Source organism: Muscardinus avellanarius (assembly GCF_963383645.1).
Source record: "Muscardinus avellanarius genome assembly, chromosome: 13".
Classification (NCBI taxonomy): Eukaryota; Metazoa; Chordata; class Mammalia; order Rodentia; family Gliridae; genus Muscardinus; species Muscardinus avellanarius.
This window is the reverse complement of record NC_137799.1, coordinates 75,343,394-75,366,456: the sequence shown is the minus strand read 5'-3', so window position 1 is coordinate 75,366,456 and position 23,063 is coordinate 75,343,394. Positions and strand designations below refer to the sequence as shown.

General features: G+C 42.0%; 1 protein-coding gene across 22 annotated transcripts in view; it reads left to right on the top strand.

Annotated features, from left to right (window-relative positions):
• Positions 1-23,063, top strand: part of TRPM3 (transient receptor potential cation channel subfamily M member 3) — a gene marked incomplete at both ends in the record, with an annotated part of 906,375 nt that overhangs the window by 782,704 nt on the left and 100,608 nt on the right. For 17 of the 22 annotated variants that reach the window (XM_080708373.1, XM_080708370.1, XM_080708385.1 and 14 more), the window contains 3 exons: positions 13,801-13,901; positions 15,332-15,466; positions 18,695-18,745. In XM_080708373.1, the coding sequence (XP_080564499.1) occupies positions 13,801-13,901; positions 15,332-15,466; positions 18,695-18,745 (287 nt within the window). The remainder of the gene's footprint in view (positions 1-13,800; positions 13,902-15,331; positions 15,467-18,694; positions 18,746-23,063) is intronic. The other 5 variants (XM_080708378.1, XM_080708376.1, XM_080708375.1 and 2 more) reach the window with 1 other exon arrangement.

Below are 23,063 nucleotides of genomic sequence, written 5' to 3'. Positions count from 1 at the left end.
ATGATCCTCCTCTTTCGGCCTCCCCAGTACTGGGATTACAGGTGTGCATCACCACACCTGGCTTGTCCACTTCTCATTGCAACCCTTTGCTACTTTGAAGGAAGACTTCAGTTTGAAGCCTAGCTTTTATGCTACACTTTTGTGAGTCTATTTTCCAATTGGCAAAGTCAGGAAAATCTATTCACTACAGATTTTGTGTGAGTATTAAATTGAGATAGTAACTTACAGAATGCCTGGCATGTAGTTGGCTCTCGCTGTGTGATGGCGATTAGATTTCTATTCCTTCTCTTTGGTGTCAGGGATATTGAATATTCTGCCTTTCTGACCACTTGGTCTTCTTGTCAGACCCTCTCATTGCTCTACTTTGCTTTCTGCAAAACTTACAAAATACAATGGCTTTAAACATCACCTCCACATGAATGAGCTCCATCCAGACTTGCTTCTAGCTTGGTCTCCCTACCCCCTTTCCTGGTTATCTTTTGGATAACTTTCTTAGGGGTCACCAGGTACCTCAAATTCAATCAACTTGACCATCTTAAAGAATTCTTCTCTCCAAAAGCTCATCTTCCCGATTTCCACTGTGAGTGCACACGTGTGTGCATGTGGGGCCAGGGAGAGGACTGAGGATGGACCCAGGGGCATTCTACCTCTGAGATACATCCTGAGCCTTTTTTGTATTTTTTGTTTTGAAACAGGATCTCTTTGTGTTGCTAAGGGTCTTGCTAAGTTGAAGCTGGTCTTGAATCTGCAATCCTCCTGTCTCAGCCTCCCAAGTACTGAGATTATAGCCATGTGCCACCACACCTCGCTTGATTTTCCCATTTTTGTTCATAGTACACCATCCTTCCAGTTATCCAGGTTCAATGCCCACATCAAATCCTTCCTCTGGCCAAGAGAATCTTTTCTAATTCTGGGTATTTTTTTGCCTCTATAATAGCCATCCTATAGGCCTTTGGAATTTTGTCTTTGATCAGTTGCAATGATGCCTTATGGGATCTTCCTGCTTCTTATGGAGCATATTCCTCTCCACCCTCGTATGGTCCTCAGCTAGAGGACTACCACCAGTGCAAACTGGCCAAGACTCTCCTACCTATTAAACCCTTCAGACTCCCAACTCAGTCCTGACTACATAAGCTCCCCATTCTCTTCTCCTAGAAAGCTTCTCAAAAACTAATAAAGAAAAAGACAGGAGGAAACATACAAACAAGTTACCTGTCTAGTGAAATTAGAAAATATATTCCAAAATATTTGTATCTGGAGGAGCTACATGGAAGAAAGGGCAAAAGCCAAGGAGAAAGAAACCAGCCAGGGCAGCTCTTCAAGACACCAAGAAAACAATCATTCCCAGATGAGGAACACCCTAAAGGGCAATGATCTCCCCTTTGTCCAGAAGAGCATGTATAAGGACAAGAATGAATCAGGTGGTGGCTAGAGTCTTCCTGACTCTGACTCAGAACACAAAAATAGAGGAGGTGGGCTACACATAGGATCATGCAGATAATCCACACTTGCAGGAGGAAGTCTGATTTTGCAGTAGCTCAGAAAAAAAAAAAACCTTTTAACTTTATCTAGGTATTGCCAGGAAGAACTGACCCAGTATCATTAATGCCTACATATATCCTAAAAAAATTACTGAACTTCAAGAAAAAATAAAATATAATTGGGCCACTAGGCAAAATCATCAGATCTCTTATGGGGAAGGAAATTAAACTGGGCTTATAGCTTTTTACAATATTATTTAATACTAGGAGGCAGTTCAACAGATTTTATATTAAGCCAGTGTTATTCATATAAAAGACTACTAAAATAAAATTTTATTAACATACTAGAATTCTGGCAATATTGTTCCCATACATTCTTCTTGAACAAACTATGACAGAACAATTCAACCTACTGAGAGATATGTGAGAACAACCTGGAAGAAGTGAGATCATTGATACTACATTAAAAATAGAAGTATGAGCTGGGGATTGTGGTGTATGCTTGTAATCCCAGCATTCAGGAGGCTGAGACAGGAGGATCGTGGTTCGCAGACAGCCTCAGCTACTTAGTGAGGCCCTTTGCATTTCAGTGAGACTCCTTCAAAATAAAGAATAAAAAATAGGGCTAGGGCTGGGAGTGTAGCTTGGAGGTAGAATGCCCCTGGGTTCTACCCCTAGAATCACAAAAAAAGAAGTATTACAAAAACAAAAATGAAAATTTTAGTAACAGAAAGAATGTGTTACTCGTCATAGCAATGTAGAAACAACTAAGCAGCAAGACAAATTAAGAGGATGAGGAAAGAAGGAAAAGGTAAATTTGGTTGGCTTTTGGCTCATAATAGTATTTGTACCTTTGCCTACTGTGATCAGGAACACTAAGACTAGAGGTACAGTTACTCATAATAGAAATATAAACATTTAACAGCACAAAATAAAACAAATACAATCTTGCATTCTAAAACTGAGTGGTAGAAGGAATGTCAGGGAAAAAGGGCTCCTACACTGGGTACATCACCCCCAGGAGAAAATTAATGAATAGTGTCCAAGCAACTAGAATTAGGGGCCCCACCCCAGACCAACTGAATCAGAACTACCATTCATACAAGACCCAGTGAGTCATGTGCACATTAAATGTTGAATCCTTCTCCATGCCAGAGTCAAATTGCAATAGAAAGGTTTGCTTCCTATATATCTCACTCTTTCCTGATGAGTCCGTGTGCCTACACGAGTATTTTTATAACTCCATATTAGTTTTCTATCACTACTGCAACAGATTACTACAAACTCGGTGGCTTAACACAACAAACATTTGTAGTCCTTTAGTTCTGTGGGTCAGAAGTCAAAAATTCAAAAGTTGGTAGGGCTGTGTTCCTTCTGGAGACTCCAGGAGAAAATCATTCCCTTGCTCTTTCAGCTCCTAGACACTACCTGCTTTCCTTGGCGCATTGTTCTTTTCTGTCCTGGACACAACTTCTTGCATTCATTGTCACATCTCTTATGACTACTTTGACCCTCTGCCTCCTTTATGAGGACCATTGTAATTACATTGAAGTGGGCCAAACAAATAACGATAAGCTCTCCACCTCAATGTGTTTAAATACATCTGCAAGGTCCCTTTTTTCATATAATGTAACAGTCACTGATTTCCAGGAGTAGAAGATGGCATGTTTGGGGGAACTATCTTCTAGCCTACCACAAACTCTTTTTCAGATGTCCACCATATTTCTCCACTCTGACCAAATTCTACTTTCTCTTTAAAATTGTTCTGATTCAACTGATGAGGAAGTGCCCTGGGCCTCCTACTTATACAAAGTCTCTGTTACTTACAACTCTGTTCTTTGTGATATAATCATAGTGATTGCATATATCCCTGCCATATCTTTCCCATTATTTCATCTACCCTTCAGTTTACTTGAGACAAGAGACTGTAGACATACTTCTAATCCCATACTCTATCTACTAAAGGTACACAAACTAGCATCATCAAAGACTTCTTAATTGCCAAATCCAAATCACATTTTAGATTCATTAGAAAGCTTTAATCTGAATCCTTGTACCCCAGTCCCCATTTATATATTGATAGTTTAATCCGCAAGGTGATGGTGTTTAGAAGGAGAGCTTTTGAGAGGCAACTAAGTCCCAGAGACAAGTCCTCATGAATGGGGTTAGTGCCCTTATACAAGAGGTCCACTGTATACTTTTTGTCTTTTCCATCACTGAGAACATGTAATGAGGAGTATTGTCTATGATCCAGAAAGCAGCCCTCACCAGAGATTACACCTGCCTGCACCTGGATCTTGGACTTCTCAGCATCCAGAACTCCTTTCTTCTGAGTCCCCGTGAGTTTGGTCTTCCCAATAATTGTCATGACTTTCATTGTTTTGGGGACAACTTCACATCAATTATTATTTTAATATTATTTTATTGGTGCATTATACTCTCACATCATAATAAAAATCATGCTCTCAGTGACATAGCACTTGGTAACCCCAACCCTGCCTTCCCCTCTTCCTCCTTTCCAATACAGAGTACTGAGATTGACATTGATATTCTCACATATGTACACATAGTTGATGGTATTAATTCCATTAATGAACCTACTCTTCCCTCTCCCTTTCCCTTAGGCCACCTGTCCGGCTCCTTTGAGGTTTCTCCTCCATTATCTGGAGTCCCTCTAGTACACCGTTACTCCCTAGCTTGCACATATTAGAGAAAACATTTCTACTGTTTATAAGCCACCACTGTATGATATTTTCTTATAGCAGCCCAAACACACTAAGACATACCTATTACATACCAAGCACTGTTCTAGACTGTAAGAATACAATCATGGATGCAGTAGACTAAATCCATAACCTCCTGGGATCTACATTCTAATAATGGAAAAAGTAAACCAACAGATAGCTGGTGCTGGGTAATGCACAGAGTTGTAAAGAAGGAAGGTCAATCTTTTTCACTTGTGTTGGCCAGCTTTCCATCATTGTAACAAAATACCTGAAGTAATTAACTTACAAAGATAAAAGGCTTATTTTGGCTCAGTACCAGAGGTTCCAGGACATAATCTGGCAGCCTGTGGTGGGGGTGCCAGATGGCAATGGCAGGAAGCACATGAGCAAACAAACTGCGCCCCATGGCCAGGAAGAGACTGGAACCCCACAGTCTGCCTCAAGGGCACAATCCCGTGACTTAAAGACCTCTCATAAACTCCTGCCCCCTAATGATCCAATAGCACTGCCCTGGGGACCAAGCCCTTAGCACATGGACCTCTGAGGGACACACAACATCCAAACTATAGCACTTTTCCTCTTTGCAGCCTTTCTCTATTGACCTCTTCCTCCTTGAAAATCTCTCTCCTGGTAGCCTAGGGCATCATGATCTTGGGTTCTCTTCCTATCTCTCTCTGTTTTCTGTGGTCCCTTTCTAATGACTATGTTATCTTCCTGTCTTTTAGATATTGGTGTTGTTTAACTATCCACCCTTCATCATCTTCCTATCACCTTCATGCTATTTCCCAAATTTTCATCTCCAGACCTCACAGCCCCAGACCTTGTTATCCAAGAATATACCATGGAATATATACCATGGACATACTATGAGCACCTCAAGCTTAATGGGTCAAGAATGAAACTTTTCTGCTCCAAAAAGCTTGGTCTTGGTTTTTTTTTTGTTTTTTTTTTTTTTTTTCATTGCCAATCTCAGTTGATCGTTGTGTACCCAGAAACTAAGGGAACATTTTTTACTTCTCTTCCTCCTTTGCTCACCCAAAACTATCCATTTTGCTTTTTGGATATCTCCTCCATTCCAGCTGCTCCTTCAGGTCTTTTTTATCTCTTTCCTGGAATATTACAAAACTTTCCTAACTACTCTTCCCCTTCTAGTTAATACCTCTCCCATCCATCCTTCATACCATGCTGACAAAATTATTTTTCTAAGACACAAATATGACTGCACTGTTTTTAAGAAAATATCTTAGAGGTCCCCCTGTACCTTCAGGATAAAGAGGAAACTCTCCCACATCGCTTGAGTGCTGCCTTCATATCTTCATGTAACCAAGCTTACAGATCCAGCATCCTATCGTGAATTTTTCATATACCCTTTGTTATTTTAACCCATCTTTGCATGCTCCACTTTCTTTTTAGAATGACTTCCTTCATCACATTTGTGTGGTTAATTAATCTTTTACAACCCCATAAGGTCATTATTAGATCTTTCCCTGACCTCCTGCAGACAGAGAAAATACAGAGCAACATTTTTACATCATATGCCTACCTGTATTCATTCTTACAGTAGAAACTTTCCATGTGAAGTTCCCTCTTCCTGAAATTATTTCCACCAGATTTTTTACATAGTAGCTTTCTAATCACTTAGGTCTCATTCAAATCTTCATCTTAGGCAGACTTCCTGTCCACTCATTCTAACAGCATAGTTCCATCACAACCCTGGTCATACTGGTCACCATCCTTATATCAGTGCTTAGAAAGGCCTTCCTCAAAACGAAGTCCCCATACTCACTCTGGATCAGGCATCAGCCCAGGAAGTAGTGCCATGTAAAGGGGTTCCCTGAACCCAAACCAGGACCCATAGCTAACTGGCACAATATCTGTCACAGAACACTCAAAACTGGGTAGCCACAATGAGGCCACCATCCTGATTTGTTTATACCGACACTGGTCATATGCCCTGGGTGGCACCGCTCCTTCCCACACCCACACTACCTGAAAGTACACTGTTAATTCACTTATTTATTTATTTTGAGTGCTGACCCACCATGAGTAAAGGTAAGCTCTATTAGAAGAGAGAACATAACTATCTTTCTCACTGTTCTATCTTCAATGTCTAAACAGTTCCTGGAACAGAAGGTATTCCACAAATAGCTAAAGGTAGTAGGCAAATGAATGACTCTATGGGACAGTATGTTAAATTATATCTCTCTCTCCTCCTTTAGCCTGTCAGCTCTCAGGACAAAGGATTTTATCTTATTCATCTTGGTCCTCTTCCTGATAGAGTGCCAGTCATAGGAGAAATCATGAAATCTATCATTGAATGTGTAAAAAGATGAATGAATTAAGCGGATGACTGAGCAAATGAATGAACACATACTGTCTACACTGAAGTTTTTTAATCTTGCCTTCCCATTAGAATCACCTGGGGAGCTTTTATAAACTGTAATGCCCAGGGTCAGTGAATCCATAACCTCTAGGGATGCATTCCAGGTATGAGGATATTTATTTAAAGTTTTATAGGAAATCCCAGTGTACAGCCACTGTTGAGAATAGGATGACCAGCTATCCACATTAATGAAACATCAAAGTATCTTCCAGGGAAAAAGCGGGGCTTAAGAGCCCCGCTAACAACAAATCTCCATTACCACAAAATCAGTGCCTTTCATAGCCAGAAAACACCATCACCAGTGAAACAAAAAATCACCAGGCTCCAGAGAGAAAGCGGACTGAGAACAGAGCCACAGAGGAGATAACCGGCCTCACGCCCGAGGATGCGGCAGACGCGGCAGCAGCGCCATACTGCCGGTGGCACCGGCGAATTCACGGGATGGCTACAGCAAGCCGAGATGAGCTACTGCAGAACAGCCAGGCGGGATTTCTCCGCACAGAGAGCATCTAAAGCTCCCAGTGGCTGAGCTCAGCACACGCTGCAGGGATTCAGAGTGGAAATCAAAACCAAGAAGAAAAACACCAGCCCCACAGCCGAGGGTGTAGCAGAGGCGCCATATTGCCACCGGCGGCAGCAGCACCGAATTCAGCGAGGCCAGTACAGCTACATCTGCGTACTCAAGAACAGTGAGTCAAATTGCGGGCCACAGAGGAGAAATCCCAGTACTGTACTCCCTGGGACTTGACCCAGTGGGGGAGGGGTGGTGGCAGAGATATCACACCATAGGAGAACGTGCAACCTGGCACCCCCCCACAGTCTAAAGCAGCCTCTATCGACTCTCTGGGTCGGAGAATCTGTGATACAACCCAGTAAAGGAGTAGTGGGGTCTGAGATACTACTGACTTGAGATCCAGAACACCTTAAGTAAAGTCATAGTGACCCAAGGGAAGAACCCAGAGAAGGCACAAACATCCTAAATCATGGGAAAGAATAATAATACTGGAGCAATGAATGCCCACAACCCCACAACATCAGAACCCGATAAAACTGAAAATCAGAGATTTCTAGAAGATCAAATCAGGAAAATAACTGTAGAAATAATAGAGGTGCTTCGAAAAGAACTCAGAGAGAGCCAAAAAGAGATAAAGGATGCAATTAATGAAGTAAAGGCCTCAATTCAAAGCACAAACAACCGATTAGAACACATGGAGAACAGAATCTTACTCTCAGAAGATGATCATTCCAAAAATAAACGCATAGTTTCTAATCTAGAAAAAAATATCCGACAGCAGGAATCTGATATTGAAGAAATATGGGCCCATTTTAAGAGAGCTAACCTAAGAATAATTGGAATAGAGGAGGGAAAAGAAAGTGAAACCAAAGGGATCAACAATCTCTTCAAGGAAGTAATAGCAGAAAATTTTCCAGACATAGAGCAAGAGGTTGATACACAGGTCCAGGAAACTTATAGAACTCCCTTTAGACAGGACCGGAGAAGAGGATCCCCACGCCACATAATTATCAAGATGACCAATGTGGAAGCCAAGCAGAGAATCTTAAAGGCAACAAAAGCAAAGGGCCAAGTGACATTCAGAGGCAAACCAATTAGAATCACTCCAGACTTCCCAAACCAAGTCATGAGAGCCAGAAGGGCTTGGAGTAACATATTCCAAACTCTGAAAGAAAACAACTTCCAGCCAAAAATTTCCTACCCAGAAAAACTTTCTATCAAATTAGATGGAGAAATAAGAAGCTTCCATGACAAACAGAAACTGAAGGAATTTATGTCTTCAAAACCAGCACTAGAGAAAATACTCAAAGAGATTAACTACAAAGAAGAAATAGGTAACACACTCCAGAACTAGAGAAACAAGAGTTTCCATCCAATAGACAACTAAGATTGGTTATCTGTGGAGATTCATTATTTATGTTAGTCTGTTACCTATCTCTAAAGGGTATTGTTTGCCTTTATTGTTGTTAATTTTTAGGATTTCTAGTTGGAATATTAATATACCTTCAGATATAGCATTTGGAAATATTTTATCCCATTCTATTAGTAACTGTTAACTCTGTTTACATTGTCTTTAGATATACAATATTTTTTTTATTTTTTAGGGAGTTTGTATACTCCTCTGTTGCCTGTGCCATTGAAATCATAACCAATAAATCACTGCCAATTTCAATGTTGTGAGGTTTAATGACCCAGATTTTCTCCTAAAAGTTTATAGTCTTAAGATTTATATTTAGGTCTATTATCTATTTTGAGTTAATATTTGTATATGGGATTAGGTAAGGGTCCAATTCTTTTCCATGTAATTATTATTTTTTAACAATATTTAGTTAAAAGATTAATATTTCTACCACCAAATGTTCGTGGAAACCTTGTCAAAAATAACTTGACAATATAGGGAAGAATTTAGCTCTAGGCTTTTATTTAACTCCAATGGTTTATATATCTGCCTTTATAATAGTACTACACTGTTTCAATTATTGTAGCTTTATATGGTTTGAAATCAGAAAATATATATCTTCTAGCTTTGTTCTTTTTCAAGATCGTTGTGGGTACCTAGAGTCCATATTCCATATTAGGATAGATTTTTTTTTCTGAAAAATAAATATATAAATATATGATAGTTTCACCTAAAAAATAGAAAAAATAGATTCTCTGGTAAGAAAGAAAGCAAAAAGAAATATTGAAATGTTATCTTTATTCACCAAAAGCTTGGTATCAGACAAATGAAACTGTTATGTGAGATTATCATTTTTAATTTTAGATAAATTGCCATAATACTAGATGTCAACTACTAAGCCAAGCATGGGAGGGAGGGATAGGGAGAGAATGGGTTGGGATTGGGTGGGGGCTGAGTGGGAAAAGTGTGCATGTATGTCTACAAAAGTATGTATCCCACTATGATGTATGAATACAGTGCACCAATAAAAAAGTAATAATAATTTTTAAAAAAAGTATCTTCCAGGATTCAGGAATTCCAGTGCTAAAACTGGAACTCTCTTAGGCAAACCAGGATGGTTAGTCACACTGCCCTGATTCAAATGGTCCATTCTTGAGTTATGATGTATTTTTAATTTTTGAGATGTCAAGACTCATCAGCCTCGTGTTTTTAGTTGACGTTTTTATGATTACACTCAGGCCTTTAGCTCTGTGTTCTTGTTCAGGTTTGTACTATTACTGACTTGGGTAGTGTATAAATTGCCGACATCCAAATGGCAAAAGGTATAATAAACCATTACAGTGAGACAGCAATGACCGCCCAGCCAGCTAAAGAAGCAGAGGGAACTCTCCTACACTGTTGGTGGGAATGCAGATTAGCACAGTCATTCTGGAAAATGGTACAAAGGCTTTTTGAAAAACTAGAGATAGAACTACCAGATGACCCAGCTATCCCACTGCCAGGCATGTGTCAAGAGAAGGTGGAATCAGTATGTCAAAGAGACATTTGCACTCACATGTTTATTGCAGCTGTATTCATAAGAGTTAAGATCAGAATCAACATGGATGTCCACAGACAGATAAAGGACTATAGAAAATATGGTCCATGTACACAGTGAAATACTATCCAGGCAAAAAGTAATAAAATCATGTCATTTGCAGCAATGTGGGTAGAACTGAAGACATTGTATTAAGTGAAATAAGTCAGGCATAAAAAGACAAATACTGCATGTTATCTTTTATATGTGGATGCCAAAAGATCAATCTTGTAGAAGCGGAGAGTAGATAGTGGTCACTGCAATCAGGAAAGGTTGTGCGGGAGGGAGTTGAAGAGGGTACAGTTAATGGATAGTGGGGTGCAGGTGGGTAGGAGGAATAATTTCTGATAGTTCTACAGCACTGTAGTGTAACTGGTTGACAAATATCTGTGTATTTCAAAATAGCTAGTCATTTTGAAAAGACTTAACACACAAAAAAAGTGACAAATGTCCAAAGTGTTGGCTATGCCAGTTACCCAGGTCTGGTCATCACACCTTGTGTACAGGTATCTGAATGTCACACTGGGCCCCCACAAATATGTCCAATACTATGTGTCAGTTAAAATAAAAAGCATATTTTTGAAAAGGAAAAACTCCATCTTTCCAAATGTAATCCCAAAGAGCCCTCGCTCTTATTTTCTCTCTAAATTGATGACAGTACATTTTGACACATTCATATCTGTTACTTGTTTATACCAGTTACCCTCTTATGACTTTGCAATCACTCTTGTTATCTGAGAAGAAAAATAATTGTGTGTGTGTGTGTGTGTGTGTGTGTGTGTGTGTGTGTTACTAGGGATTGAACCCAGGAGTGTTCTACCTCTACCTCTGATCTATACCTCCAGACCTTTTTTCTTTCATTTTGAAGCAGTCTCACTAAGTCAGTGTATGCCGAACCTGTGATATTCCTGTCTCAGCCTCCCAAGTATTGGGATTACATGTATGTGCCACCATGCCAAGATAACAAAATTTTCTTAATGAAAAATTCCATATGTAAACTCAATATTCATCATTCAAAATACTAATAAGTCTATTCGAAGTATGTGGTTTGTACTAATTTTATCAATGTATGGATCCGAGAATGAGAAATATTCTCTGACCTGTGATGTGCACATGACCCTATAGCTCTCTAAGACCATCTTGATTAAGGCACACTCCCAGATCAGCAGCTACAGCAGTACCTGGAAGCCTATTAAAAATGCAGAAACTCCAATCCCAGTGCTTAGGAGGCTGAGATAGGAGGAATGCACGTTCAAGGACAGACTCAACAATTTAGCATGATCCTGTTTCAAAATTAAAAATAAAAAGAACTGAGTGTGTAGCTTGGAGGTAGAATGTTCTTGGTTCAATCCCCAGAACAAGAGAGAGAGAAAAAGACAGACAGACAGAGAGAAAGAGAGACAGATAGACAGACAGACTCAGGCTCCACTCAGAGCTACTGAATGAGACTGTCTGAAGATGGAACACAGATTCTGTGTTCTGAAAAGTTTTCCAGGTTATAGGTATGCATGTGCAAATCTAAAAAGTGCTCATCTAGCAAACACCTTGTGCGCCTAGTTCTTCCCAGAGGGAAGAGGCGTATGGCACAGTGGTTTCCAGCCTCGGCTGCACACTGCAAACACCTGAAGAGTTTTAGAACTACCCTGAGCAATGTAATTTAACTGGCTTGGGTGTAACCTGAGCACAGGGCTGGTGTGAGAGCTCCCTCGATGACTTGATGTGTGTCAAAGTTTGGGAGCCACTCATAGATTTGGCTTGATCCTCAGGTCCTCACTCCCCACCCCACCACTTCTGGCCTCCATTGCTGACCAGTCCAAAGAATGAACAGCCTGTGCAGGGCTATCCCTCCTTCCTTCACAAACATCAGAAGAGCCGTGGTGAAGGAAGAAAGCCCACTGGTCTAATCTTACCTCTGGCATGATGAATACTTGCTCTGTTTACCTTAGTAGCTGTTTGATTATTCACTTCAACCTCTCTGGACCTCAGTATCTTCTCCTGTCCAACATACACAGTAAAACCCAATTTCCAAGGCTATTTGGGAAATTTCTTTTGACAGCACATAGAAGTATCTAATGTTTTTGCCTAACACATGTAAGATGCTCAAAATACCCGAGCCAAAAAAGAAAAGGGTATTTTCTATTTACTTTCCTCCCTCACTGCTAGGACATTCAGCCGTGTGAAGTTGGGTAAATATCTAGCGGTGTCTCCTCGGTATACTAGTGGTGTCAAACTGTGAAACACCTGTTCACCTGCAAATTCATATATATGATCTTGTTCAGCCTTCCAACATCAGCCAGGTAAAACAGGGCAATTGTTACTGTTCCCATCTCACAGATGACAGAATGGTGACTCAGAGAAGCCCAGTCTTGGGCACACCATCCCAAAATGGCAAGCTTAAGAGACCCCAGGTTGACTCCGGTGGACTCAGATCTACCCACCCTGCCGCCTCTGTTCTCAGCCTCTTGTTCAGCAGACACGCAGGCTATGGGGGTGGACAAATCACCTTTGCCTGCTCTCTCCCAGCAGAACTATCTGTGAGAAGAAAAATGTTCTCTCTCTCTCTCTGTGTCCTCCAATCTCCAATTCACTGGCCATGAGCCACATGTGGCTTTTGAGCCTAGGATGCAGCTAATGTGATGAGGAGTTAGGGTTTGATTTTAATTCATTGAAGTTGTTTTATTTTATTATATTGGAAATCGAACACAGGGACATTCTATCTCTGAGCCATGACATAAGCACAGCTCTTCTTTATATTTTCTTTTGAAACAGATTCTTGCTAAGTTGCTGAGACTGGCCTTCCGACAGCAATCCTCCCATCTCAGCCTCCCAAGTACTAGGATTACAGGCCTGAGCCACCATAGCTGGCTTAATTAATTTAAATTTAAATAGCTGCATGTGCACAGCACAGATCTAGAAACAGGCTGGAGAATAATGAGAAACTGGAAAACCATTCCAATGGCTTCTACCCACCAAGCAAAGTGGACCTAAGCCACCATCTGAAGAGATCCTCGCCGGTCTTTTTCAGCTGAGTGGCAACATTGGCCTGCTGGTTGATAAGCGCACCCTCCCCGTGCAAAACTCCACGCCCATGTCACACTGAAACCAGACTGAACAGCAGAAGCAAAACGTGTTGTGCCGCAGCACTTCTCGAACCAGATCATGCACCAGATCACCTGAAATTTTGTTAAAATAGACGTTAGGTGAGGCATAGCAACACACATCTGTAACCCCAGCTACTCAGGAGGCTGAGGCAGGAGGATCATAGTTTTAGGCCAGCAAGGACAACTTAGTGAGACACTTTCAAAAGAAAAATCCAGACTTCACAGGGCCTGAGTAAGCGCCCTAAAGAAGCTGCTGCCACTGCGCAACACCTATGCTGAAAAACAGGCTGTAGTGTGGTTCTCACTGCCAGCCTCTGTCTCCCTCCATACCTGGGGGCACTTGGCGATGTTTGCACACTTTTGATTGTCATGACTGGGAGGATGGGGATGGGAAGTGCTACAAGGCACCTGCTAGATCGAGTCCCAGGATTCTGTTAAATAGTCTACAATGCATAGGATTGCTCCAACATACAATAGTATGGAGTTGGAGAAACTCAGCCGTATAGCTGGGTCTTCTGTTCAGGAGAGGGGTCAATGGCCCAGAGATGGAGTGGGCTTCTTGTATAGTAACTGATCGCTATTTTCTCTTCTTCTCTTTTTTTCCGTGTGTCTATGTACAGGAGCCAATGCCTCCGCCCCAGACCAGCTGAGCCTAGCCTTAGCCTGGAACAGAGTCGACATCGCGCGCAGCCAGATCTTTATTTATGGGCAACAGTGGCCGGTAGAGTATATGTAGTCACCCCTGAAAAACCCACTTGCTTGGGCAAGGTATTTGTTTAAGGAGCTTTTGAAAATGACTAAAGAAACTACTGTTTGTTTGTTTGTTTGTTTTTAGGAGAAAAAAAAAAAAACCTTCCTAACAGTCCCTGGGCTGGGCACACCTTCTTGTATTTGGGAAAATGCTGCCACCTGGTGGAAGCTATAATTAAGCATAACACCAAGCATCCCATAACGCTGCCGTCTCTGAGTGGCTTTGGTAGCAATTTTCTGCTGCTAATGATTTCTTTTCATTATGTCTTTAAAGATACAAACAATACAAAAGCTGAATGTGTTAAATAGAAATAAATAATGGAATTAGTCTGTTTCTAACTGGCTTTGAGACAAGCAAAAGGAACAGGTCTCCGCTGCCAAGTGTGGTGCCCACACTGGTTGGTGGTTGGGTCACGCCCCAGGATGCAAAATTAGCAGGCCTCCGCGTGCAGGTGCCATCTGGTCCTGGTGGCTGAGCACAGGTCCACCCTAGTCCCAGAGAACAACACGGGGGAACCAAAGCTTTATATAACTGTTCTTGGTTTATTTCCCTCAACTGGCTCTACTAAAAATAAAACCTTGGGAGATTGACCATTGGGTGTGGTACACATGCATCCCGAGAGGCAACTCGCAGCCCCAAATGTTATTTCTGTGCCTGGGATCACACCAGTCACAGGCAGCTCGTTCTTGACCCTTCCTTTCCCCAGAGAGCTTTTGGCTGAGCTTGCATACCCATCTTCACAGAGTCCTTCGGAGAGGGCTGAAAGCATGGGGATATTTGTCAAGGAATCTGAACACTGGGAAAATTTTGTGAGAGGCTGGTGGTAAATGAAGGAATTAGTTTTTTTGTTTTTGTTTTTTTTTTTAGTTCAGTGACACCAGCTTGCTTCTCTCTTGCCTATTTCTACACATGGATTCATGACTGCTAGGTCCTTGGTCTATTGACTCAGGTGCATCTTCTCCAGTGAGCCAGGAGTCTCCTTCCGAGGCTAAGGAAGGAGAAAATAAACACAGGAGAGTGTCACCTTTGCCTTCCACTGGTTTTGCAGAAGTTTGCTCAGAGAATTGTTGGGGGGGGGAGCTCTACAAACTGGTGAAACTCACAGGTTTGCAGATCTTTCTAGAAGCTTTGCATCTTTTTAGGATCCATAACAAGAGAGCACTTCGGGGAAGAAATAATTTTGAGACCTAGATACCCCTGACTTCTGTACAGGCTCCCAAACACAGGAAAGGCTGCAGCTGTACCAAAAGTGGAGCCAGGAGCAGTCTCTGCAGCATGTTCTTGGATGTGCTGAAGGTTTACCAGATGTCCAGAGAGCCACCACTATGCAACATGGCTAAATGTCGAGGAACTGCATCCCGAGGCCCTGGGGCAGACTAACTCAGCGATCTGATTTTCAGGTGGGGTCTCTGGAGCAAGCCATGCTGGATGCCCTAGTTTTGGACAGAGTGGATTTTGTGAAATTACTCATAGAGAATGGAGTAAGCATGCACCGTTTTCTCACCATCTCCAGACTAGAGGAATTGTACAATACGGTAGGACCAAATAAGGCAATCTCTCTCTCTCTCTCTCTCTCTCTCTCTCTCTCTCTCTCTCTCTCTCTCAATTTACCTTCTCCTACCCTCCACACGCCTGTGATTCTCTTCCCCCTCACTCCTGTAAATGCATGCACCATTCCTTGCAAGTCCTCCTTGAGACCTCTGTAGACCACAGACATCAAGTTCCCAAGATTCCACTTGTTTTAATTGCTCAGTTGTCAGCGTACAAGAGAAAACCCCAGGGATGGCCTAAATGTATCATTTCATGTCTTTACACAAAACTACACGGCTCTAAAAATTAGAACACAGTTTATTCCGCAAGCCAGAGGGTGTTTAAGGCAATTGGCAGAGGAGGATTGATTTGGCTCCAAACATCAAAAGAGGCCAATTAAAGTAACCTGCAGCCATTTTATTAACCTCAGAGCTATAAGGTCATTGTTTTTCACAACAATGCAATAAAATGTAAAATATTTTGTATGGGTTTTTTTTTTAACAATACTTAGAATGGAACACAGGGGCATTCTACCTCTGAGCTACACTTCCACACCCCCCAGCCCTATTCTTTTCTTTTTTTTTTAAACAAGGTCTCACTAAGTTGCAGTGGGCTTCACTAAGTATCTGAGACTGGCTTCTAACCTGTAATCCTCCTGTTTTAGCCTCCCAAGTACCGGGATTACAAGCATGTGCCACCACACCCAGCTCTTTGTTGATTTGGGGGGTTTTTTGTTTTGGATTTTTTTTAGAGATAACACTTATTAGAAGCCAATGAACTTTAAAGAGCAGACTGTTTTTCACCATTTTAGAGATCAGCAAATTGAGGTTGTCTTAGTCTATCTGTACTGCTATAACAGAACACCTGAGGGTGGGTAATTTATAAAGAACAGACATTTACTTCTCACAGTGCTGGAGGCTGAAAGGTCAAGATCCAGGTGCCAGTAGATTCAATGTCTACACAAATTTGCAGGTGGGTGAGATTGCACATGGGTGCGACTCAGTGCTTAAATGCTATAGGACATTTGCTTAGGGATTTGTCATCGCTATTTTAGATCCTCTGATAAATTTGCTATATTTAGCAAAGAAAAATACAGGACACCCAGTTAAATTTGAACTTCAGATAAACAGTAAAACAGTAATCTATTTTTTCATGTAAGTATGGTTTTCCCTCTACATCTGCCTGGAGTTTGGCATATAACGAAGCTTGGGACCCTTTGTATAAGATGGCACGGTAGTTGCACATAACCAGGTATGTCCTCCTGCACACCACATGTCATCTCTAGACTATGTGTATCTCTAATACAATGCAAATGCTGTGGAAATAGCATTATAAAGTTTAGGGAGTAACCACAAGAAAATAGTCTCTACGTGTTCTGTATGGACTCAGTTTTTCTCCCAATATTTTCAGTCTGCAGCTGGTAGAATCCACACATGCAGAACTTATCACTCTGGAGGGCGACTTGTACATCCCAAAGATCTCACGGGATATACTTCTGCTAAGAATTGCCTAGCCAGGGATAGTGGCACATGCTTGTAATCCCAGTACTTGGGAGGCTGAAACAGGAGGATGGCAGGTTAGAAGCCAGCCTCAGATGCTTAGTGAGGCCCTCCACAACTTAGTGAGACCATGTTTCAAAATATAGAATAAAGCCGGGCGTGGTGGCGCACGCTTGTAATCCCCGCGCTTGGGAGGCAGAGACAGGAGGATCGTGCAGGTTCGAAGCCAGCCGCGCGCGCTGGCTTAGGAGACCCTGTTTCCAAATAAAAATGTAAAAATAGGTCTGGGAGTGTAGCCCAGAGGTAGAAAGGCTTCCAGGAACCCCAGTACCATATATATATATATATATATATATATATATATATATATATAATAAAAAATAGGTCTGGGAGTGTAGCTCACAGGTAGAATGCCTGTTGAGTTCAATCCCCAGAACCACACACAAAAAAAATTGTTCATTTTTTTTATCTGAAATTCAAATTTACTTGAGTATCTTGTATTTTACCTAGAATTTCTTATTTCTGAGACAAGACTAGCAATTCATTTCACTTTATTCTTACCTAAGGCACATGTACATATTTTCCCTAAGTTTCTCTTTTCCCAAAACAGCCTGTGGCCTTTTCTTTAAGCCAGCTTTCAACAATACTGTCACCCAAAGTCTAGACCCAACCCACGGCCTTTTTCTGTACGACCTGAAAGCTACAGAGGGCTTTCTAACATTTTCTAATGGCTGAAATAATCAAAATGAAATTCTATAGCACATTAAAATTATAAGACATTTGATGTTCTTTATCCATGAATAAAGTTTTATTGAAAAATAGCACAAGCTGGGAATGTAGCCCAGTGGTAGAGCACTTGCCTAACATGCACAGCAAGGCCCTGGGTTCAATCTCCAGCACTGCAAAATAAAAAAAAAAAAATCAATAATAACAACAAAAGCCCATGGCTGCTTTTATAGTACAATAGTAGTTAAACAATTTGAAAAAGATTGTATATTCTACAGAGTCCAAAATATTTGCTACTTGGCTTTTTACAGGAAAGGTGGGCCAATGCCTCAGTGAATGAGACAGTTTCTCATTCACTGGGGGAAATAAAAAAGTCCCAAGGACAGGGTGTCCAAGCACATTCTTCCACCGGGTGAACTGGTCCCTCTGTTTTTCTCTGCTGCAAAACCAGCTCCTTCTTCAATGACTTTTAAGGCCAGCTGTCAACAGAGTTGAAACCCTCCCTTATGAAGTTTGAACCTAGAACCTCAAATGCATTTTTTCCTGAAATACAATCCAAAATCCTGCTGGCGTGTTTGCTTAGAAAAGACAGATACAGCCGGGTGTGGTGGCACATGCGTGTAATCCCCGCGCTTGGGAGGCAGAGACAGGAGGATCGCGCAGGTTCAAAGCCAGCTATGCGAGCTGGCTTAGGAGACCCTGTTTCCAAATAAAAATATAAAATAGGTCTGGGAGTGTAGCCCGGAGGTAGAAGGGCTTCCAGGAACCCCAGTACCACCAAAAAAACAAAGAAAAGAAAAGAAAAGAAAAGAAAAGAAAAGAAAAGAAAAGAAAAGAAAGAAAAGAAAGAAAGAGAAAAGAAAAGACAGACACAGCTGAGCAAGTAGAACAAGGTGCACCGTGGTGAGCCACCCCCACCACCACGACCTTTCCTTCTGGCTCCTTCCCGCCATGCACGCTGAAGCCCCTGACTAGCAAAACTGTTTGATTCTTCTTTATTGTTTTCAGAGACATGGGCCCTCAAATACATTGTACCACTTGGTCAGGGATGTCAAAAAGGTAAGAATCCTCTGGACCACAGGTCGGAGGCCCTGTCTTGACCGCTTCCGGTGATGAGAGCGTCTCTGTTTTGCATGAGCTGCCAGAGTGTCCCGTCCCTGCCAGCCCCTTCATTCCAGAGCAGCGTGTGTGCGTCCGTCTCCTAACTCTGACACCTCTGCTTACGATGCAGCTGTGATTCTCTCTTGAGTCGCCATGGTTTTAGATGCTTTCCTCAGACATGATGCTTTTGGGTAGCAGAACTCTAGGCTCCCCGCCCTGCCCCGCCCTGCCATGTGGATTTATGTCATTGCCTGGATGTTCCTATACACCCCTCACTGCCTGTGGAGCTGGTCTCCATGCTGCCCCGCTGACCGTAGACGTCTCATTTGCTAGCTCCTGACACAGCCTGCAAGCGAAAGATGGCTTTAAAACATGTTGAAATGGTTGAAATACTCAACAGAAGGATATTCTATAACATATTGAAATCATAAGCAATTTTATTTCCAGCGGATAGAAAGTATAGGAAGAATAGCTCCCAAGTCTCAGGGAAAACAGGATCAAAATAATATAGGCATTCCTTTATTGTTTCTAATACTTTACTTTTTCTACAATATGCCGTCACACTCATCATCTCATCTGATTAGACAGAAAATAACTAGTAGGCACAGATTATGTGGAATTGTTCGCATTTGTAGGTGAAGGGATGAGACAGCCAGTGACAGGCTCAGACTGGGGCTGAGGTCCTTGAATTCATAATAATAATAGTTACAATTTAGTGTGATTCAGTGCTCAGCATTGATATAAACTTTCTGTGCATCTTTACATATGTAACTTTCATGACAATTTTATGTGGAATTATTATTACTTGATTAGTACCAGAGAGCATCTCTAAGATGAGAAGAAAGAGGCATGTGTTTAATCTTAGCCCAGGGCTCGTTCTTTTGCCCATACAGTCTGCCGGTGCCTGGCTTCCATAACAACTTCTAAATTTTTTCTCTAAAAAGTCAAGCAAAGAGTCAGGCGCAGTGGCGCACGCTTGTAATCCCAGCATTCAGGAGGCCGAGACAGGAGGATCATGGTTTGCGACCAGCCTCGGCTACTTAGTGAGGCCCTTTGTAACAGTGAGACCCTGTTTCAAAATGAAGAAAAAAAATAAGGCTTGGAGTGTAGCTTGGAGGTAGAATGCCCCTGGGTTCCGTTCCCAGTACCGCAAAAAAAAAAAAAAAAAGTCACAGGCCCTTGGGCTGCTAGAACGCATCTCTTTTAACCCGCTGGACCTCGCATAGCAATGAATCATAAGAGTATATCTGATATCTCTTTCCTTCAAGCTTCCCAGCTTCCATTCATCCTGGCTTAAAATGAGCCTTGAAACTAAACTCAGAAGATTAGATGTGTACACATTCAATGTGTTCTTTGCCAAGCTATTTGTTGCTTATGTTCGATTCAATATTTTGGAGTTTTTCTAAGATAATACAGAATCATCCCCCTCACTTTAGTCTGTGAGGCTCCTCTGAACAGAGACCGCTCTGCCTCTGTCCCTGGGTCCCAGCTACCGGCCAACCCAAGCCTTGAAGCCAAGCAAGGTGCGATCCACGTCCACCTCCCACTCCCCCAAGAAGCATTGTCTCTCCTCGGGGTCCAGAGACTCTTGGAGTTAGTTGTCACCGAGAGCAAGTGACCACAGTCCCTCTCAGCAGCTTCGCTTCCCCACGGGACTCGACTTTGCAAGACCATTTTCTCTTTTCTAAAATTCCTCAAAGTGCCTCTTGCATTTTCTCAAGTCACTTATATTATTAGAAGGCATATAAAGTATACGCCACTTTGGAAATCAAGGACGATAATGAGTAACATGTATAAGCAATTTTCAAGATTAAGGAACATTATAATAAATAATGTGTGCTTTCTTTACAATTGTAGAGGAAATATATATGTATATGTATATATATATAGTTAATATAGAGTGAATATGTAATACACATTGTATATCTATAGTTCATTTGTAAAGTTAATCTGTAAAAAATTAAGACGTTATAAACTCTCATGCAAAATGCTGTTCATGAGTTAGGAGGCACAGTTCTGGATCATAAATGTAAAGTTTGATAAGATGCCTATGAAATTAAATGTAAATAATTCCAACAAACCCAGGGAGGGCATCTAGGGATTATCAGACCATCGTAAGTCAAGCAGCATGACAACTCCAACCCAAGTCTTTTTTGAAACCAACAGAACCGATCACAGAGAACTGCTCCCAAGCTACTTTTGAGATCTCGAATTATTCGTATCCAGGGAGCAATCCATGAGCGATGAGGTGAAGAGCTGATGCTCAGCACCCATCAGAAATTTGAACTGACAGACACCAATCCGATTCCCACAATGGTTTTTATGCATAAATCCATGAAACGTCCCAACGCTCTCATGAAACCAGAGTGGCCCAAGTTCGTCTGCTTTTCTGTGAAATATAACCTGCTATTTTAGTAGCTAATTGTCTGCTCAGTTTGTGCCTCTGTATGTTTTAAAGTAGTAGCTTTTCTCTCCTAAATGTGCTAACACCTCAGATCACCTCTCCTATCCCTCCCCACCAAAGGAGGGTGATATTTGAGTACTACACAGAAGAATGATAATTTAAAGTTCATTTACATGGGAATTAAGACCCAGAGCTTTACAGAATCCAAAAGAGGAAGATAGAGATAGGGAAGAAAAAATGAACTAATTCTGATACTTTGGGTAAGAAAAGGATATTTTCATAAGCCCATATGCTACATGCGTGCAAATTTGCAAAAGCATTCTTGCTTTTTAAAAGACTGATTGCCCGGTCTTTGACTGAACTTGCTGAACTATGAAGTGGTGGGGCTATGTCCTCTTTGCAAAGCTTTTATAAGATCAGGCCCCTACCTGGGAACTCCTCATACCCACCATGCTTTTCTTATTATAAAAACTGGCCAAGTGCACACTTGTAATCCCAGCATTCGGAAGCTGAGACAGGAGGATCATGGTTTGCAGACAGCCTCAGCTACTTAGTGAGGCCCTTTGCAACTCAGTGAGACCCTGTTTCAAAATAAAAGAATAAAAACTAGGGCTGAGGATATATAGCTCGGAGGCAAAATGCCCCTGGGTTCCATCCCCAGGACTGCAAAAAAAAAAAAAAATCCCCAGAAGAGACTTTTCATCCTTCTCCACTGATCAAGAGGAAGGCCAGCTGTCATTTTATGCATTTCACACATCAAAGGAAACAAACTTGTATTTGCAGGTTTGTTATGAGTGTCAAAAAAATAAGAAATGTTCCTAAACAGTTGAAATCTGATAGTGATTCATTTTGAAGAGCAGATCTAAGCAGTGAATTTGAGCTATTCTTTACTTAAGACATCCTTCAGCATGGTGTGAATTAAACCCTACCTTCAGAGCAGTCCTTCAGAGCATGAGAAAAGGAGGCAACAGGTTCAAGTCGCCAAATCGTACCTTCTTCCCACATACCCACCCTCTCTAGCAAGTTGTTTGACTCACGGGGCCTGCTGTGTGTTATTACAGCACAAGATGGAAAATCATAGCTCAGGCTCTGCCAGTTCAGACGTCATGGCCAAAGGGTGGGGGAGGCGGGGCTGGGGGCAGGGCCGTGGTACAGCACTTGCCTAGCATGTGCTAATACCTGGGTTCAATCCCCAGTGCCACATACACGCACAGAAAAAAACTTTCAATAAAATATAATTGAAAGTGTGGGGGAGGGTAACAGAAAGAGCAGGCAGGATATGTAGTATTCTAGTATCATTTTTATAAGTTCCAATTTGAAAAGGCCTCAAGGAAAGGAAGACTCCTCCAGAAAGCTGGCGCCCTTACCTGTGGGCATGTGAGGTACCACTCACGTCTGCTTTCCTCTGGGGAAGTGGATGCTATGAACACAGCCCATCACTGTCTATACCTTTACCATCCCTGGGCTCTGATCCCCCAGGTCAGTTCCACCAACCAAACTCCAGGGCACAGCTTGGAGCATCATCAGCCCTGGAGGCTCTGAGCAGGGGACCTGGCCCAGTGGCCTGGCAAGAGCTGCCAGATACCGATCATGTGGCTGGATTTTTAGAAACAGACAAGACCTTCGATGCCCAAATCACCTATTTCCAAGACATAAGCTGAGGGACAGAGGAAGAGAGCGACCTGTGCAGAGTCACACGGGGGCAGAGCCAAGTCCAAAGTCCCGGCCCTGCACCATGTGCACATCTGTCCTCTTCAGGAATGCCCATAAGTCCCCCCTCTGTTTGGAGAAATGCAAATGCAGCATCTGGGACCCTGCAGGTCACAGGCTCCTCCAAGTGCATCATGGCTGCCATTCCTCAGAGCCCACCCG